The 20,056-nt window shown below is 45.1% G+C and overlaps 2 protein-coding genes across 5 annotated transcripts in view; both read left to right on the top strand.

The window, feature by feature from the left end:
- Nucleotides 1-233: 233 nt before the first annotated feature.
- Nucleotides 234-16,532, top strand: LOC125771140 (SEC14 domain and spectrin repeat-containing protein 1-B). Of its 4 annotated transcripts, none has more exons than XM_049441512.1 (9): nucleotides 234-412; nucleotides 5,216-6,029; nucleotides 6,113-6,308; nucleotides 10,461-10,574; nucleotides 11,367-11,541; nucleotides 13,159-13,797; nucleotides 13,864-14,623; nucleotides 15,167-15,383; nucleotides 15,475-16,532. In XM_049441512.1, the coding sequence occupies exons 2-9, from the start codon at nucleotides 5,860-5,862 to the stop codon at nucleotides 16,192-16,194; spliced, it is 2,991 nt and encodes a 996-aa protein (XP_049297469.1). In that variant the 5' UTR covers nucleotides 234-412; nucleotides 5,216-5,859; the 3' UTR covers nucleotides 16,195-16,532. The 4 variants fall into 4 exon arrangements, with proteins under 4 accessions (XP_049297469.1, XP_049297468.1, XP_049297467.1 ...); XM_049441511.1 differs by having other exon boundaries at nucleotides 234-485; XM_049441510.1 differs by having other exon boundaries at nucleotides 234-537.
- Nucleotides 16,533-17,202: 670 nt separating this feature from the next.
- LOC125771125 (titin) overlaps nucleotides 17,203-20,056 on the top strand; it is a 41,999-nt gene continuing 39,145 nt past the window's right edge. Inside the window, 2 exon segments of the mRNA XM_049441451.1 lie at nucleotides 17,203-17,393; nucleotides 18,333-18,872. Of these exon segments, the coding sequence (XP_049297408.1) occupies nucleotides 18,633-18,872 (240 nt within the window). The 5' untranslated portion in view covers nucleotides 17,203-17,393; nucleotides 18,333-18,632.

Raw genomic sequence — 20,056 nt, 5'->3', positions numbered from 1 at the left:
AATTCGAAAGGTAGGTAAGTAGCAAAACAGGTTTCAGAGAAATTGGGCTCAGGTTAAAGCCAATCCAGGCACTCACGCACCATAACTCCAGAGACTCTCGCGACGGAGCGCGATCGTTCAGAGAGTGCGCAAGAGACAGCTAGTCATTGCAATGGATGCTCTTTCATTCGGAGATCGAATGGCGCTGGCTTGCGAGTTGCACGCATTGCTCCACTCAAAACAAAAGTTCGCCAACCGCGATCTCCAACGGTCGCGTGACGTGATGTCTCGTGATGATCGTAGTTTTATAACTCGATCGCGGCACTTTATTTCGTGTGGTGCAAAAGGTGTACGGTGTTTGCGCAGCTAAATTGCGCGTAGTTGAGGACTCGAGATTGTACGATCACGATGCGGTTTATAACCTCGGTACTCGGTACGTGAGCTCAACTTTGATCCAATAAATTCCTGTACGGTTTAGGGAGTGCCTTCGCGACTTGTGGCATACTGTAAGTGATCGATGCGTGTCAAACCCTGGTGTTCTGTTGTGTTTGCTGATGTGTAAGTGTGACTGTGTTATGGAGTGTGTGAATTTATTCCGTCAAGACCGGGTGCGCCTTAGATTGCTCCATTTCAGAATTTGAGTTGCAGTTTTATCCCTTCCTCAACACTCACGTCTATGTCTCTACCATTCACGTTTGTTTTTTTTTTTTCAATGCCTTTGCATTCCCGACACCGATCGTAAAATAAGATCGCAGATCCATGGCCCGAGATCGTACAGACCGGCTGAACGCAAGATAGCGAACCGGCTGGGGGTGTTTGCAGTGACAGGCGTGGCTAATTTGATAAACCGGTTGCAGAGGAAAGAGAGCGCCTTATCGTGGTGGAACGCGCGCGATCATTGACCGTTAGGTTTGAGGTCGCACCACCAGCGGTCCTTCGCGAACCGTTCGTACCTTTAAGCAGGAATGCAAATTCGATCTCGTTAGAGTTCTCCAGGCCGGGCGGAGTTTGAGGTCAACTTTGAAGATGCAGGAACCGAACGCAAACTTTCTACAATTAATGCGTTTCGAGAGAAATGGCGTGCCATAACCGAGAACAAGTGAGTTCTGCTAATCCCAATGGGTTTTAGAAGGCAAGCGGTGCAATCTTCCCATTGCTTCTGTAGAGAAATCAAAAAGAAAAAAAAATTCTGAAGGGAAATGATTATGTTTAGCATAAAATTAACTTCGCCGAGATGGCGTGTAGACTGTGCAGACACGATTTTCCCATCGATCATCGGGCGGTTGTAGAGGATCGAATTTTAGCATAATCGCCCAAACGCCATCTCCTGCAGACTGCGATCTCTCAATGGAAACGCTATCAAAGTGAGGTGATTCTATTGGAGTTTCGAGAAGCCTTCCAAACGATCATAACCGCAGACAGAAACATTATTTGACTAGCTGTTCTCTCGTTGGGTTACTCCATTCGACACAAACGTGGAAACAATAATGGATATATGGTCAGAGGAGACTGTTCCGTCTTTTTGAAGACTCTACTCCCGACGAAGCTTTTCCAGGGGATCCATAGCTCCTTACCCAACTGCTATCTCTCACACGATCGCGTGTATTGCCACACTTACACCGAAATACGATGAAGAATTAATTACTGTTCCTTCGAACAATGTGCTGGACGTACCCTTTCGGTTTGCATTGTTCTTCTTGTCTTGCCGGAGTTTCAGGGGCTTTGTGTACTCCCGACGTGCTAACGTTGTCAAGAAGTTGTACAGGTTTTTACAGTTACGATCAAAGTGGAGCGTCATCAGCAGCAGCGTCACCGTCGAGCATTGAGATAACATGCCGCATAACCAGCCATCAGGTTGTTTAACCTGTTTCTGACCACGTCCATCCGTTCTTTAATGTGGCACACGCTTCTGTCCACGTTTGGCGTTTGACCAAAGCCAGGAATCAAAAGAGCGCAGAAAAGTTACACAGCGCAAAAAAAAAAATCGAGGAAGCATAATGAAATGTGGTCTAGTTCTCTTCATCACATTTCACTGACCACAGCGGGACGCTTCCTTTCGATATGGTGACTCCGAAGTGTACGTTATCAGGAGGATCACCTGTGCGGGGAGATCGTCCAGTGATACAGAATGCTGAACGGAGGGTGGGCGTTCCATTAGATGGCTTCATTTGATATGAGAGTTACCGCACTGGAGTTATATTTGAAGGTTGAGGAAAAATTTTAAGAGGATTATAAACCCATTTCACACATCAACATCCTAAGAACAAGCTGATTGGATGTAATGACGGACCATTTTCTCACTAGCTTAGACTCAAAAGTACACCTCCTTCTTCATTATCAGATTGCATCCTAACTTTTAGAAAACTACTCTTAGACCTGTCTGTTCTTCCAATTAACCTATACCAAGCTAAACACAGTACATGATAACAATGACACAGAAAATGGTGTTGAAATTCGTTTGTTTATCGTTTGTCTAAACGTTGCGCCAGAGTCAGAGATAAAAACGACCCATGGAAGCTCTCAACACTTAGCTTTCGGGTTTGAATCGTGCTGTTGAAGGCAGCAGAAAGAAACAGAACATCAAAACAATTTGATAACACTGTTAGACGCAAAACATCGTCCAAAATGGTTTCGTTTGTTTTAATGGCGTTGACAGAGCTTGAAGAAAGATAACTGACTATTCTTCGCTCTGGGAAAGAGGACACTGTGAAAGCCATCTTTGAATGACAAAGTTCATGGAATAAGAAGAAATATCCTATAGACGGTGGCAGTATCAATAAGTGTATTGTTTATATTGAGGGAATTGATCAACGTGTTACATTTAGAATGGAAATGTTTTTCGATGGTCAACGGGTTCTGATTCGGGTTCCGCCGAGGCGTATCCACTTAACGTTTGGCTTTAGCGCAGACACGTTGTCACGTAATCTGACACTGAAATGCGCCTGCACGGTTCGGACATATCGTTAAAGCCCGTTGGATTGCAGTGTAAGCATTACTTAAGGGTGCGAAGAGCCTTTCCGTTGGTGGTGTCAATGTCGAAAGCAAACACACATTTCCCTAAGATGCGTGTGCTGCTGCTGTCCGAGACCTCTAATGCAAGTTCGCTCATTTGCATAAAGTGCAAAGACGGAAGGTAGGCATCAGACGACTGTTGAAGACTCTTGGACATCTTGGATGTAACGGTATGGTGCCTGATTGTTGGGAATGAAAATACCGAAGCTGAGTAGAGGACTTTTACGTCCTCCACAACAAAAACCATATGAATATGACCATTTTCGGATTTTCGGGTGAACATAAATGATCATGTTTCTCGTTGACGTGATTCACAATTTGCATTCGTGGCTCGCTACAATCGATATGTTTCATAAGGTATATTTTAACCACACTGGAGAGCTCCGGTGTGCGGAGTCGTGCGATTGCGAATGGGCCCGACGCCGGAATGCGAAGCCGCCATCGTCGTTATTGGAATGTTTTGTTAAGGTTGATGATGGTGTCACCAGGCATTCCATTGGCAAGGGATGGCACCCTTCGAATGCATCGCTGAACGAGGTCGAGGAGATGAACTTTCAAGATTTCTTTTATGTTCCCCCCAAAAAAAAAACGGGCTAGTCATCATACAACTCCGGGGTGTGCCCGGTGTGGAAGGACAGCTTTTACACCACTGCGAATGACTTATTTTAATGTATGATAAATTAATACGATTGGCAGAAGAAGCACGATCGGGGTACAGAGGTCTCGTACCATAAGTGGCAGATTGAGGACACACAGTATTCAATTTTGAATCTGTCTTTCCAACAACGAAACGCAGTAGGATTCAAGAAGGAAAAGGGACTTTTAGGGATAATTTTGCACCTTCTTCATCTTTTCATGAAAATTCGATTGATTTATGAATTCTCGAAAAGTCGTCGGTGTGCACAGTATCTGTATCCCGGTATGACGACAGTGTCCAGGAAGTCCGCACACAGAGCACTGACATACTTTTCCCGTCGGTGAAAGAGGAATAATGAATTTCTCCCTTTTTCCTTTCCAACCAATCTTAACTGCAAGAGGTGTACAATGCAATTCTTGATATGGTAGGCATACGATAGGGTTACAGATGGGCAGGTGCCTCACGTACCGCACACTTTTACGTCCGTGTCTCGGTGGGCTTTGGGATCGCGGGTAATAAGTTCCACGATGTGATTGCACTTGCCGCGGAAGTCAATGTCGATGTAGGGTTGGGCTTGAAAGCTAAGAATTGACGTCCGGCGAACGGTTCTTTCATCGCGGTTGTACGATGGATGTGATCGTGTTTTTGCAAGCAAAGCGAAGTTTTGCAGTACGCAAAAACAGCGGTTGTATCCGCGGGAAGTTAGTAGAGACTGGGAGGAAACCGCGTCATGGAGATATCCGCCGTAACGGGTTTCACTGTTAGGGGCTATATTTTATGATTGAATAAATTAAACAATAATTTTCTATGTACGATTCGAAATAGATTTTGGGCTGAGTGTTGACTGTTTTCAGCAACAGATAATAAACCGTTTAATAATAAGCACGGTCACTGAAAGAGAAAGTTATCGTTCGGGAGACACAAGACAACAACAAAATCTCAATTACACATATCCTCCACATCGTTGGGTAGAATTTTCACATTTGGCTATAATTAAATGCCTCTGTCGTTCGCACCCATACCACAGCTTTGCAAAAGCCGGTTACCATGACAACGGGGCAAATTTACCGCACCGTATTTTGCCTTCCTTTCGCTTGGGTTTAATTTTCAGGTTTTTGCAACGGTGCCCCCGGTGGGAAATTCGACTGTCCGTACATGGTTTCCTCTCTCTCTCCGCACGGAGTTACAGCAACCAAACAGAATGTTTCTGCATGCATGACCTAAAAACAGGAAGCGAGCGAAGCGAGTGAAACGAAGGCAGATTACAACAAAAAATAAAATAAAGAAAACCCCCCCGTGCGTGTAAGGGAAAGAACTATCCACTATGGGATTGGATGGGTCCCTCAGGAAATCGACGATCGATCACGGTCAGGTTGGTGAAGCGTCTGTAATACGAGTCGAAATCATAAGTGGGCTCTTGCGATGGCAAAATGTAGACGAAGGATAGTTTTATTGAATATCTGTTAAAGGGGGTTTTGGAAGTGAACGATCAGGTGGATGGTGGTTGTCTTGCCACAAACGACCAAGAGCTGAGCAGAGGCAAAACAACATAATTCACAGCGTGTCTCGTTTTGTTTTCGTTTGCAGTGTGTTGACATAGCTGTAGCATGGTGACAAACAAGAATGTGCAGCGCGAGCTCCACAACAATAGCGTGAACTGTTCCGTTCCGGCGACATAGTGAAGGAGAAATAAAACAGCAGTGACAACAGCGAAAAAAAAACGCCTCTCCACAGCATGTACAACAGCAACAGCATAGTGAAATCATCTACATACGACCACAAACCATTGGCAGCTTTAGCGTGCCAGTGATTTGCAACATAACGGATCTCTCCAAAGCTCCCGCCGTTCCATCAGTGGCTCCGCCGTGATGGCGACCCTACCCTACGGTGTTGCGATTTGAAAGCTTCTCCTGGGCGACGACTGGAGAGAACGAACGTGAACGTGGTGCTGCGTAGGAGAATCGAGTGGAATGTGTATTTCGAAGAATGCAGTAAGAGAAACGCAACGCGATCATGTTTCACGGTGTGCGAGTGGGGGTTATGTTGTTGGAGGTCCAGCATTAGACTCCAGCTCAAGGGCTGGTTGTGCACACGGGCTCAGAAAGTGACAGTGTTTGGTTAGGTGTTTTGGTATACGGTGGACGCGTGCGCTAGTGGAATTATTGTGAACGTTTAACTACCAGGGCTAAGGTGAAAGCGGCAACTTGACGAACCCTGGCGTCGGTAGCACCATGGAGGCGGACGTACTGAATGCGCTCAACACGCAGACGGCGTACATGCCGGGCGGACGGGATCGTGATGGACATCCTCTAGTAGTCATACCGGTACCGTTCTACGACAACCTGCCCTGGATGAAAGGATTCCTGGAGACGACGGTCAAGTATCTGCTGACCAGCTTAAGGTAGGCATTCCCCAGTAGTTGAGGACATTAGACTAGTCAACACCCCAATGCACTGATTATTGTTTCCCGTTTTCCCCCCCCAGTCCCGATACGGTCAGTAGTGGATTGGCGATTATTCTTGACGCTCAAAAATGTTCGTGGCGCTCAACCCGTCAGTACATACGGCACGTCCAGCAGCTGCTGAGTGAACAGATGAACAGTTTTCTCGTCATACGTCCGGACGCCTTCTGGGACAAAAATCGGGTGGAAAATTGTGCCCGGCAGCATCGCAAGGGTGAGGTAGGTAGATCGATTCTGTTCGACAGCTCCACATCTCTCTTTCGGAAAATCTTCAAAACAACGTACCCGCGGTATCTTACACCATAACAAGGGTGGCATTATTGCTATTGGTGGACATTGAAGAATCGAAAAGTGACCGATCGTATGTGATTGATTGCATGCGTTTGCAGAGAGATCTAGGTGAGGGGCGACGGACTGTGTCGGCAATTATAAACCCATTTCGCGACGTGTAGTTGTCAAAATGGTGTGCGATCTTTTGCAAGCATCGTAAAGATAGCGTTATCATCAACTGGCCACACGCTTGTTGCTCCAGTGTGCTCCACTCAGAACATCTCAGGTGCAGGTGGGCAAGCTCCCGCACGAACAACCTCACGCCAAGCTTTGTGTGACATTGAACTCTACGTATCTGTACAATAGCTCTGGTGCGACATATTCAGCCAGTGTGCTCTGAAACTCAGGTGTGTCGAGGCAAAGCTATGAGGAGATACTACTTTGCCCCGCGGGGGGCGTCCGCTTGTATGACATAATACGAGGGCCCACTGTCGGCAAAGTGTCTATGGTGGTGAGGATGTGTGGTTTGTTTATTTGGCGATTGAAAGCTAGATACCATTGGTGCGCCATGTTTTCGATTTCATCGATCGTCAACGATCATCGCGGTACAAGATCTATTCTTATCGGTCGTTCTGACGCGATGACCTGAGGTTAGCGAACACGCAATTACGGTGGCCCCCCCCGGGTTGTACGGAACCGGTCGCTTTAATGCTCGCTACACACCATTTTCCAGAGTGTTCGTTTGGTCTTCTTGCGCGTGTGGTACTGTTTTCCTATTGCACTGTGTGGTAATGCGAACAATGTCTACTCAATGTCGCAAAGGTACCTCGAATTGCGGGCACGTAATTAATTGTGCCTCTGATTGTGCAGATTACTGCACCGGTTGGTACAATCGGCCCGTTATCGAATGTTCCAGGTGGGATATCTTATCGAAACCAGGAGCCACCTGGGGGTACTACTGGAATGGGGGAAGGCTAATTTTGGTTGGATGGAATGCCCATGTCGTATACGAGAACAGCTTAGCAGCAGGTTCTGGGAACAGTGCTATCAACACGTGCGCCATTTACGTTCCCAACTCAAACCCAAGGACGCAATGCACTTCGATAAGCTGCCGCAAAAGGGCATACAGATACAGGACGTGTACAGAATGCATTGCATATGGAGTACATTAGAGTGCCCTCCATCTCCCATCATTATCATTCGCTGTTCATTGAGCAGTTGTCGATTTAGAGTAGTCGTCTTCAACGCCTCGGTTTCCGCTTTTGGGATATCTTTTTACCCACGGTGTCGTACAGATTATCCGCTGGAGCTTCACCAGCACCACAAACAAGGGGAACTGTCAGTCTAATTAGGCCTCTCCATTAGCTCTGCAATTGACGCAAAGGCTCACGCACGTACGATGTGGGGTGGGGTAGATAATTTCCATTTTCCCTTCTAGGGTGTATTTTTTCCCCCTTTCACGTTCGCACTCTGACCTGGATGGCGGGAGGAACCGGGTGTGGTGTTTCGTACGTGATGATTTGGGGTGGTTTTTCCCTTTCTTAACATACTGGAAGGGTGTCGAAGGCGTCATAGCTTTCCTTTGCAGTGCGCAGTTACTAGGTAACTTAAATCAGTAAAAAAAATTCCTGCACCGGAGCGATGCGATTCTGCTCATATGACAGACAGCTGCGCGAGTGTCGCATAATAAGCTGTTGCAGAGCTTTTTCCTTTTCAGCATTTACATACAGTAGCTAATGCGTGAAGTGCACAGCGGTGTAGTTTTTTTCCTTACCATTACTACGTGGAGTGTGTTTGTTTTTGTATCTTGAGGCTCTATTAAGGTGTAGTGGCTCAAAACACTAACCTTGCAGGTTAACGATGAGAGTATAGAACTCAACCATCTCAAGTATGTTAAGCATTTGAGCCCTGGCAAAAAAAGGGTTTTCATGTTTTCATGATTGACAGAGTGAATAAATTAATGATAGCTTGCACATTAATATTAATGTTTCAGCATATAGTGGGTGATACGGTTTTGGCTTTTTCAGGTCATGGTTCAAACCACAAAGTTCGCTAAGCAGCATTACCAGCTACTCCCCTAAAGGTTCCTCTTCTTTTTATGTGGTAATGCACCCTCCAGCGATGCGCGTATATGGATGGGATTTAATCCTCGGACCTGTCGTGTAAAGACCGGGAGCGCTACTATATGCACCACCATACAGAGGAATCGAGATATAGGACAGAAGGCGAATATAGTTAAAGATCGTTAAAGTGCCTTTGCTCAACAAAACGCAATAAAACCATCACAAAAACACAAGCTTTCTGAAGTAGCCAAGTGTTGTAGATGGTAACGGCGTTGGTCGCTACACGGCAGGAACGGGTATCAAATCCAATCTGGAGCGCAGTCAGTATTGATTAGCTAGCTTGCGGGTTAAAATGAAGGAGAGGAGTAGGGGGCTTAGTGGGGGGTAGTGCCGCAAACGAAAGGAGAAAAATCATCATTTTCTGTCATTGTTTTATCTGCAGATTACACCGTAGCATACTTTCATTGTTTAATACATTACCTTTCTATATGTGCTACCTCACACTGACAGTCAATTGCCCTTTTGTCTTCGTTTGTTGTCTTTCAATACACATTATTATCCACATGAGACCAATTACTACTTCAACGATGGACGTGATTCCAACACCTCTTCCCCGGACTTTCCTGCGGCGATGGAAATTGGTTCCTCGCAAGCCGATTTTTCTCGCCCAGTTGTAGCTGAGTATTGAACTGGCTCGTACGTCAAAAGCGACAAAACGTAAATAGGGGGGGTAAACATCCCTCAAAATCCGTTGCACTTTCTCCCGTTCTGCGTACAAAAGCTTTGCGGGAAAGCAAAGCGGGACTCTTGAATGGTCTTCGGAGGTTTTCAGACTCTTTCAGGTACGGGAAACTGTACACATCTCAACCGAAGAGCCTCCCCGTTAGTATTGGGTCGCTGTTGGGTTTCTTACCGTCATTTTCCGTTGCTGCACAATTTTTGTTGGGCACTTGCATTTGAGTTCGAGGATTGGGTTTTGGTACCAGGGGCCAATCAATAAACGAGGCACTGTTTGCCTGCATTTGAACGAGCTTTCCGTTTTGCCTGTGAAGAACAAACAAGTGCGCGAGAGAAAGCAATTGCATTGCTAAAGAGACGCTTAACAGAAACGGAAAGTGAGTTTTTGTGAGTTTTTTTTCCAACTTAGCGGACGCAGCACGTTCGTTTGTTTGCAAAATTTCGTAACCGATTTCTTGTGTAGACGATGCAAATAAACAAAACAGAATGACGAAAGAAAAAACACATGCACACAACAAACAAAAAAACAGCGGAGCGATATTTGATCGAATCGAAATAATTGCCCATCGATTGAGGGAAATTAGCGATCGTTCAATGGTCGTTTGTGCAATGTTCGAGCTATTAGGCACGTGGTGTTTTTGAGGAGAAAAGTGAATAATTTTAATGTGTGCTAATCTGCGCATGGAATAGGTGGGCAATTTGATTGAAATTGCTCGTTCCATGAGTCTTCTTACTGTTCTCGGTCGTTCGTGAAATAACGCTTTGCGCGGAGGATGCGACAATGGTCGTACGGTGACTTTTGTTTCTCCATCGATCCTGCCCTTTTGCAGTGCTTCAGTGGCCTAATGGACCAAGGCACCGGTCTGCTTAACCGGAGATATGGGTTCAATTCCCATCTGGAGACGCAGAGTTTTGTTTTCTACGTTAGGTTTTAAGGTTGGTTTACACGGTTATTCCCTTTATGCAAAATGGTACACACAGGAGGGTGTCAGTTAATTGATCCGTGCTTGGACGCAGAAGATCATCGAGGCAGAGCATAGCGCGCGCGGCAAAGAAACTTTGTCGCATACATAATTAGGGAGGATGCGTATTAAGGAGGAGTTAAGGGTAAGGGTAGAAGCAATTGGACAACAAAGAAGATGTATAATGCGCTTCCGATCTGTGAGTGATTATCTATACTTTTCTCTTTCGTCGCTTCTTTTGTTTCGCTAATGAAGACTAGTGTTGTTATTGAATTTTACTTTATATCTGTTGATTACCAGTAGTTGTGTTATACCAAATGTATATTTTCTCTTCTCAGCCAACCATCATCTCAAAGTCCCGTTTGGTGAAATATTTTGACACGAGTGAACTACCGGAGGAACTTGGCGGCATCATCGCGTACAATCATGAACAGTGGATACAGTCTCGTGAGGTAAATAAATTAATTCCTTCTTGAAGTTAATTTGTCAAAATAAATAATAATATTTACAAGATTATAATATTCATCTACTTTCCCAGAATGCATTTTGATAGCGGTGTACAATTTTTACAACAAAAAAAGTCGTTTAATAAGAATATAATTTAAGGAAATATCGTAAAGTATTTTAAAGTTTACAATATTCTTTTTTCCACGCTGCATAACTTGCATAATGAACTCAACCTATATCTTTAAGCAAGTAATTAAATAACCAATAACGTTAAAGAAGAGATTTGAATGCCCTCTAATACAACCATTCCGATGCTAATTGAGTAAGATTCTTGTGTAGATTATGTGCCCGACTTCCTGTCTCTTCCTGCGTAGAACTTTCTACCGCGCTTTCAACCAAATGAGCGTTTTCGCTTCCCCACCCAAACACCATCCATAAGCAAACTTAATCTCCAACACCCGATCGGTGATAAAATTCCCATTTTCAATCCGGCCACAAACGAGGGATCATAAAAAAGCTTCTCACTCTATTGACAATCGCTGAGGGTGTATATTTATATGGTTTTGAATATATACATGTATATCGGTGCATGTATGTGTTTGTATGTTTCGTTTCAGCATCCACTTGACCGTTCGATTTGATGGTTCTTTTGTCATGTGGTTTAACTAATGTACACTGTTGTTGTTTTGGTGTTTTTTTTCTCCATTCCCACTTTCATCTCGTGCGATCGGGTCATCTGATGCTCTTCCTCCTTTGGCTGCTGCCTTTGCCCGCCCACTCGCAACAAACACCGACAGCGTATCGAAGAATTTCGAAAATCCTACGACAAAGCCATGGGCGACCTAGAAAACCTGCACCTCATCCTGCTAGACAACCGTACTGTACGAGCGAGCGAATCGACGGCGGCCCTCAAATCTTGCCAGCAGCTTAACGTGGATGTGCAAAAATTTCTCTCCCTCGTGATGGACGGCGGTAAGTGTCTACAGAACTGAGGACCCTGTTTTTTTGCCTTCTTCAACATTGCTTCCCCAACACCGGAATCACTGGTTCGGAGTTTGAAGTTTGCGTGAGTAAGCAGCTTTATTGGGAGGAAGGAATGAGGGAATAACGACGTATATTCATAAGTTTCTCCCGAACGCCGATCGTGAAGATTGATATGTGCTCCGGCACGAAAGGGCTTCCACGTATTGCTTACCAAAAACTTGGGGAAAAGCATTGTTGATTCTCTTTCCCTGATCTTCCGTGACTGCGACCATGTTTGGTTAATTGAACAATCGATGCTATGCGTCGATGAAGGCTTAATTTCTCTCGCGTCACTGATGACAGGGGGCCGTACCCACCGGAAGTGAGCAGCTGTGCGCGAAAGCACCGATCGATCGTATGATCTATCATTTCCGCTCGTTTCGAGAGGCCTGCCTGGGCTGGCAGCCTCTTATTAGCAGTCAGCCATACATGTGACAGTGCGGACATCTTTTCCTTCCGTAAAGGAGTGTCTCTCTCCCATCAGCCAGTGATGAAGTAACTCGGATACAGATGTTGAAGAGTGTTGGGCTTTCTAGCACATCGTTAATATTAGGGTTGCCGTAATCGGCCGTACGAACCAACACCTGGTACCCTGGTACGGGACCATGCTTATAGTACGATCCGCGATTTTAGCTCCAATAAATGTTTGCAGCTCTAGAAACGGTTCACATGAAATTCTGCTTTCCCTATCAAATAAAACGACCACTTAGCAAATGACGTGCCGTCCTCAAAAAACAAACTCGGGAGAGTTGAGTTTACACAACCGCCACAAACCGTGCCTCGATCTGGGTCAGTTTCGTGTGGGGCTCGCGCATAAAGAATTTCCATAACAGTGGGTTGTACGCTAATGGTCACTCTGACCCTGCGTGTGAGGACCATTCCGTTCCAGTGTAATGCGAGCATGAACAATGGGAACAATGGCGCTTTTGTGGACAGGTTGAGCATTTGAAACAATTTGTTTAATGGGAAATGTTTGAAAAGATAATAAATACATTATTTATTTCGAGTTCCGTAAGTTCCCGTATCACTGTTAAAGTTGTATATATTTGTTAGATAATTGAAATTTGTCCACTAAACACTTAATATCCCACTATGCTTTCTACCAAGTGTGGCCAGTGGGAAATGTTAGAGCCAAAATTGGTTTTCTTTTCTTTCGGCTTTAATAATAATTTAAACAATGGTTGCAATAAATCGCACCCCATCCAGATGGAACAGTTTAAATCAAATGGAGGCAACTGGAAGCGAGTGGTAACGTTAATTGAATGCATGGCAATAGGTTAAAGTGGCTGATAAAATTATAAATCATATAATTATATACACACCACGGTTGGGCGTTCAGTAAGGGGGGTGTCTTCTAATTGTACTGTCTGTTTTTTTTATTGGGCGGAGAAATACTCCATCCAGAGATTTATAAAGCATACATCCATCGGATGTGAGCAATACGCACCCACTGTAAATTGAAAGTCTGAAACTTAAACCTTGAGCTTTAATAAATAATACCGCTTTCCATTTCATTTTGTGTGTGTTTCCGTTTGCCCACCTGCGTACACGGATGGCGATCCGTAGGTAAAAAGCTGCTGGCCCACTTAAGCGATCTCCACAGTGCAAAGTCAGCCGTACCGCAGGACCTCACCGATGGAAAGACGCAGGTCGAGCGGTTGCTCAATACACTTGATCGCAAACAAACGTCCACGAACCAGGCGTGGACGGAGCTGGAACGGACGGTGGAAGTGTTGCAGGAGTTAGCCACACTGGAGGAAGGTGTCTCACACGTGACTAGCTGGATTCTGACTACGGCTGAATCGATGCTGAACGCCCAGTTAAGGGTTGGTCACGACGTAAGCACGGCCGATCAACTCCGTCTGGAGCATGAGATCTTGGAGTTACAGTGTTGGCAGACGTATGGCTGTTATGCTGAGTTGCTGCACAAGATCGACCACTTTCCGCGTCGCAAGGATACACCAGCCTACCGGGACCTACAATCGCAGCGTGAGTGGATGGATTTTGTGTGTCGTAGTTTCGCCCAGCGATTGGAACGGCGCAGAAATATTCTGATAACGTCGGTGCGGTTCTTTCGCCTAGTGGCTGAGTACTTCGATCGGACGAGTGAAGTTTTTCAATCGCTCATTATGGGCGAGCGTGTCGAGGACTACGCACTGGCTAGTACCAATCTGCAGAAACTTAACGAAAATCAACGAATGCTGGGTAAGATAGCTGATGAAAAAGATTCGGACAAATGCTATAACTTTTTTCTTTGCTTCGTTTTTGTAGAAATGTTGGAGAAAGAGATCATCAAGGAGGGTGAAAAGCTTAGCGATGTACTGCTGATGCCGGTGAAGGATGCAGTCGGACGAGACATTGATGTGGACTACAGTGAGGATATCAGCAATGTGCGTGATATCCTCGATGCGACCCGTTCCCGTTCGCGCATTTTCGCCGACAGTGTCGAGCTGCAGAAGCTTACGCTCGACCAAATCACGCACATCTTCAAGTACGAACAGGACGCGCGTACCGCCGTCAAGTGGATGAGTGATCTGCATCAGGTGATGTTGCGATCGCACGCACACGTCGGTGCTACTGTGCGCGAAATCCAAGCTCAAAAAGATGAGCATCAAACACTCCAGGAGACGGCCAAGGGCACGTACAACTACGGCTGTCAGCTACTGAACGCGTCACTTGCACTCCGCCAATCGTGCAAGCTCGAAACGTCACAAAACATCGCCATGACCAAATCGCTGCAGCGCACCTGGCGATCGTTCCAGGCCGTCGCCCAGGAACAGATGACGCGGCTGCGTGTATCGGCCGTCTTTCACCGGAGCGTCGAGGAGCAGTGCGTGAAGTTGCGTGAACTGCACGAGTGTGTACTGCGAATTGGTGAAATTACCGAGCAGGGCAGGCGCCGGGTACGGCTGCGCAAGTATCTCGCTACACGCGAGCGTCTGCTGCTCGAGGTCGGTCGGATGGTGCGGCTCGGACGTCTGCTCAAGACGCGCCTGAGGGAACCATTTCTCCTGGACGACCGGCTCGATGCGTAAGTATAGTGCAAGGCGACGGTGATTTATTAATAAAACGTCGCACCTTTCCTGGGACGGAAGAGTACGCCTGAGAGCTAATGAGTTGAGACAGTGAGACAGTTGAGTTGCACATATGGGAGTAGTGGCTTAAAAATCTGCTTAACGGAGATCGGTAGAACAGTTTGACGATTATTGACGAGCGAATGTAGACTGTCCATGCCATCCAGGAAGTCAGTACAACAGGGTAGAGTTGTGACGGAGATATCTGACCCGCTAGCTGTATCTCTAGAAGTCATCCGGCTTAGTAATTTTAACCAATTGTGCATTTATATTCTCCCATGGTCCAAAATTTATGTAACCCAGCATCTTACCAGTGAGCACCGGCACATGTTTTGGATGTCGTTGCTCAGTTGTTGTTCGTCTCGCTATCAACGATCTTGCTACAGCCCTTGCGACCATACTACTCTAGTTGAAGTTGAAAGTTAGCTAGCCGGGCAATTTGTCGTGTATATTTAGACAGAAATTAGCTTAACGCAGTTGTTCAATTGTCTTCCAATCAGGATGGCCAGTCCGGAGAACGTCATTACCGAAAGTGATAACATAATGGCGTGTGAAGCGATCTCGAGTCGTTTGGCGGAGGTAGCCCAGGTGGCGGAAGCACTGGACAGTGTGCTAAGCGATGTGCAGGGTGGTTTTGACGACGAGGTAGAAGAACTGACAAGTGCCGAAACGCCGGAAGTGACCAGCAAACGAAACGACAGTGGAAATCAAAGTGATGTGAGTGATGGTTTGCTCCGTAACGCCGGACAGGAATAATTTATATGAGTGCTTTCTTTTGTTCTTTCTTCCCGATTGGGAACTCATTCAGGATTGGAGCTCGAGTGTGAAGTCCACCGATGATGGATCATTTGTGACGGCCTCGGATTGTATCTGTACGCCACAGTCAAGGTCCTCATCCTACCATACCGCTTCGGAGTGTCGTGCATCACCGTGGTGGGGTGTGGAGTCGATCGAGCGTCAAAGCTCGCTGGAAAACGATTCAGCCGAAGATCCTGACCCGGAAGCATACCCGTCGATCAAGCTGCTGTCGGGTGTGGTGATTACTTCGAGTGCGAATCTGTCGTTCGATGAGTCGGAACACAGTTTCCCAACAGCGGGTATCTCACACGGTTCGGCCAGTGTTGATTCACATCCCGACTCGGACGATACGGTACCGACGGTGTGTTCCCAGACTAGTCCGATTGTAACGAGCTCCTCGGCCTCAAGTTCCGCACTAAACTCGATCAACCGACGGGAGAATCTCGCTCTTTCCCTTACACCGGAGGAACTGGAGCAGATTGAAAATGATATCCGTAACAACAATCTGTTGGCATCGGTTAGTGCCGTTGATATAGTTGGGAAGGAACTCCAGAGCACCCAGGTGACACCGACCAGCGAGGATAGCGGTAACGTGAGTACCAGTAGCGTTAAGCTGGATGTAGAGGATGCCACCCGTTTCGAGCCGGTAAAGGGTCCGGCGGACATCTCCGGGCTAACGTACTACTATCAGAACATCATCACCAAGCATACGGTGAAGAGTTGTCTCTGAAGAAGGAAATCTGATGGTCAATGTTCGATGTTTAAAAAAGCCATTCCATAGCTTGCCGGTATTGCAGCAGCTGTAGCTTGCCAGAGAGAACCAAGAATTAGTTAGTTTGATAGGTTTTATTGAACGAATTTGTGCGCAAAGGTGTTATGAAGCTAAAAGAATCAAACGTTTCCTGCGGCGTAAAGGAAATAAGCTTGCATGATGGCGTGTGGCATTCGAGTGTTTAATTAAAATAAGCTAGAATAGCATTTGTAACAGTTTGCAAGTTTTGGTTGTGTTAAGCATGTTGATTTGTTGTGTTTTTGGCCGTGAAATAAACAAATGTTTCTCGTATGAAATAGCATGTGTTGACAGTGAGTGTATTTTGCTTTGTGTGGTTTGTTCTCTACGCATTTTATTATTTGAATTTCAAGAAGTATTCAGTTAAAATATTCCGCCTTTGAGACTGCAATGAAAAAACATTTTTGGAAAACGCCTAAAAGTATGCAATGCAAGAGTAATTTCACTTCAAACATCACAATGGGATGCTGTTTCGGGTTTGAATTTTTTTATCTATTTAAATATCATTCTACATTAGTTACACTCTACATTAGTTATAAAAAAATAAATAAAATATTTTTAATTGATTCCTTGTAAGTCTGCTTTGAACTTCGGTAATTAATGTTAAAGTATATTACTTTGCAATCAGTTTGCTCGTTCAAACTCGAACAGATGCATCCATTTAAACTTGTTGATAAAAAAGTTAATCTTGATGGGTGTTTAAACATTTTAATTCATCTTTTCATTCATGTTTAATCTTTCCATTTAACATTAATCTTTTCCAACCCGTTAACCACAGCAGCTTGGATTAAGAAAAAACTCAATTCAAAACAAGAAAAGAGAATAAAAACACAACTGACCACCAGAATGTTGTTTTATCTCCATTCTCAAACACTTCGCATTCGTGAGCACCACCATCTCAATCGAGAGAGCTGTGAGTTAAAAGATCTGGCGCGAAAGAAAACGTGAAGGAGCGAGAAGCGAAAAAAGGGGAGAGAAAAAAACATGTACGATCGCACGCAACAACTCCCTCCAAGCGTGGCTCTCCACGCGAAGAAATACAAGGGAGATACACAGTCTCTCGGATGCAATCGACTGGTGTAGATCGCCCTGAACGCCACGGAAAAAGATCAAGCTGAAACCCAGCATATAGCCTACAGGTAAAGGTGTGCCGGGTGTGGATCCTAGTTGGAAACGAGTGAAAGTGATGGTTCTAAATAGTGATGTGCAAACTGAATGAGACTCATGACTCTTTGGGGTGACCTTTGACTCACTCATTGCCGGGTCATATCACTCTTTGATTTGAAAAAGAGCCCCTAGACTCTTTAAGAGTCTTAAAGGTTCCCTCCGTCATCTATTTCATATTTAAAATACCTTTTCGAAGAGTCAATCATAGAATTAATTCACTTATTGGAGTCACTCACTCAGAGTTAACTCGCCTTAAGGAGTTATAATTCCCATCTCTAGTTCTAAAGCTGTGCGAATCTCCAGAGTATTGAGGAAAATATGAATAGCCAAATCATTGATTATAATCCAGTAGAGTGCACAAAAGTGAATTTTATAAGAGAGCGCGTGTTTGTGTGCGTATTTGGATGCTTGGTGGATTAGTGTTGAATGAGTATCGTACAATAAGTTCAAAATTCGATCACACAATTTTAGTGATCTTTTGTTGAAATGCTTGTTATGGTAAAACGGAAGAGTTACGCACAACTCGAAGACGGAAGACCAGTGTGAATGAAATGTGGAAGCGCCTGTGGCGTCGTCGACAACACTCAGCCGGTTGTTCGAAAAAAAAAGCATGCATATGCAGATGGAAAAGAAGATTAGTTTTCTCAATTTTCAACTCAACGCAAATGTGTTCCGAGGGAAAAACGACGCCCGGGATGTTCCGTAGTTCGAGGTGCGATCTGACGGATCGTTAACATGCGCGTGCGCAACCGTGTCACCGTCCGAATGTTCGTGCGTGTTTTAGCTTAGCTTGTGTACAGGGAGAATTAAAAAGAAACCAATATGTGCTTCTTCTTATGACCTTTGTGTTGTGGCGTGTGTTGTAGTCTAAGAGTGTAATTTTTTTTTATTAATGTTTTATTTTTTTGCAGAGTTGCATTTGATTTAATTTTAATTTTCGACCAAACCGATAAGAGATAGTTTATAGTAAGCTTCTTCCTGCATACTACATCAACTGTAGTAGTACCCGTGCATGTGCTAAAGTGGATGCGATGTGAGTGCGAATCACTTCTCGCGGTGAATTTTTGTATTGTTCTGTAGTGTGTGAAACAAAAGATAAGGAAGCACCACACGAAAGCGAGAGTTTTGATCGAGGTGTTTGGAAATTTTTGGAAACTGTAGTCATCAGTGGAGTCGCGCAGTTTGGAAGCCTTCCGAGCAGATAACGAACCATGGAGCAGACGCCACCGGGTGTAGACGGGAAGTTCACCTCGCTCGATGAGCTGCAGCGGCAACTGAACGAAGATTTCGCTCAAACGCTCGGACCGATGACTTCATCTCAGCACATGGCCACCGCATCAGCATCACCGGCAGCAGGATCATCAACTGGAGCGAGTGCAACGATCGCTACCACCATCAGCACCATTGTGCTCCAGGGTGGTCCACTGCAGCTTGTTGTGGCGATTCTAAAGGTAAGATGGTTTTTTGTGTGTGTGTAGAGCTCTAGGTCAGATCACCGTAACCGGGCGGATTGGGATGAGGAGTTCACCAAGAGGGCAGTGTACGCAAGCATAAGATCGAAGATCACAGCGGATAGCACCATCAATCATTCGCTGCGTTGCTTTGCTGGTCTTCCATGCTGGAATGGTGGTAGATTGGATCCAGCGAATTACCCTAAGCAAGATACACCTGCGGACATGGTTGAGATAGCATTCAGAACCTATAGTTCCGAAGCAAAAAAAAATGTTGGAGAATCATGAACTGCGATGCATCGCGTGCCACACAGGGCTCACATTGAGATGCAGAACATGCCCGATACCTTCATCAAATTTCTGAGGTATTCCGCTTTCAATCTTGATACCTTCCAAAGCTACATTCAATTAGTGATCTATGAGCAGATTGGCGAAGCTCTTTATTTATTAATTTTTTCGCTGATAATTGGTTTGTGTGTTCTGTTCTGTACGTTTTGAAGCTGGTTTCGCATCCATGCGTACGCACTGTACCGTGTGATGTAGGAAAAGTGTAATGCTTTCTCATCATGCAACGGTCGGGATCTACCGTACTTTACCCGGCGGCCAGACATTGTATAAGGAACCACTACCCCTTAAGACGGGGGTTTTCACAACAAACACACTCACTCACGGTATGCTAATTGAACTAACCGCCAAGGTCGTCAACTGGTTTGTTGGTGATGGATACGAATTCCAATCACGTTTTGAAGGTTTGATGTGATGTTCGGGTGTAAGACGGCCGGATGAAATGACCGGATTTGACAAACGATATGAACTCAAACGGATGATGAAGCGCATGCTCAAAACATGGAAAGTATAAATTCCATATTGGGAGAATAAAGAGTACATTCAAGACTTATTGCGAATTTCAATTGAGAAGGACGTTAGACGTATGTCTTGTGAATTGAAGAACCTTGGAGACAATTGCATGTATTTGAGATTAATAATGATTTGAAAATTTCTTGCATAACTCTAGGCGTGCAAATCCATGCCACAACTTAGTCCCGAGAGTGTCAGCTACATAAAAACTGTATAACGATTGAAATGGTTTAATTCTTACGGAGCAAATCCTAGCATTAAACCCTTTCTGTCAGCTGCTCTCAATCATCGAAAGTTGACAATGTTTCTAGAATTCTAGAATACCT

Source organism: Anopheles funestus, chromosome 3RL (assembly GCF_943734845.2).
Source record: "Anopheles funestus chromosome 3RL, idAnoFuneDA-416_04, whole genome shotgun sequence".
NCBI classification, from domain to species: domain Eukaryota; kingdom Metazoa; phylum Arthropoda; class Insecta; order Diptera; family Culicidae; genus Anopheles; species Anopheles funestus.
This window is presented reverse-complemented; position numbering and strand designations above follow the sequence as displayed.

Bases quoted from the DNA above. Each gene is read 5' to 3' on its own strand.
- LOC125771140 (XM_049441512.1), top strand. From the start codon at position 5,860: ATGGAGGCGGACGTACTGAATGCGCTCAACACGCAGACGGCGTACATG. The intron at 10,575-11,366 runs GTAAATAAATTA...AAACACCGACAG, and splicing joins AGTGGATACAGTCTCGTGAG to CGTATCGAAGAATTTCGAAA. The intron at 14,624-15,166 runs GTAAGTATAGTG...TCTTCCAATCAG, and splicing joins CTGGACGACCGGCTCGATGC to GATGGCCAGTCCGGAGAACG.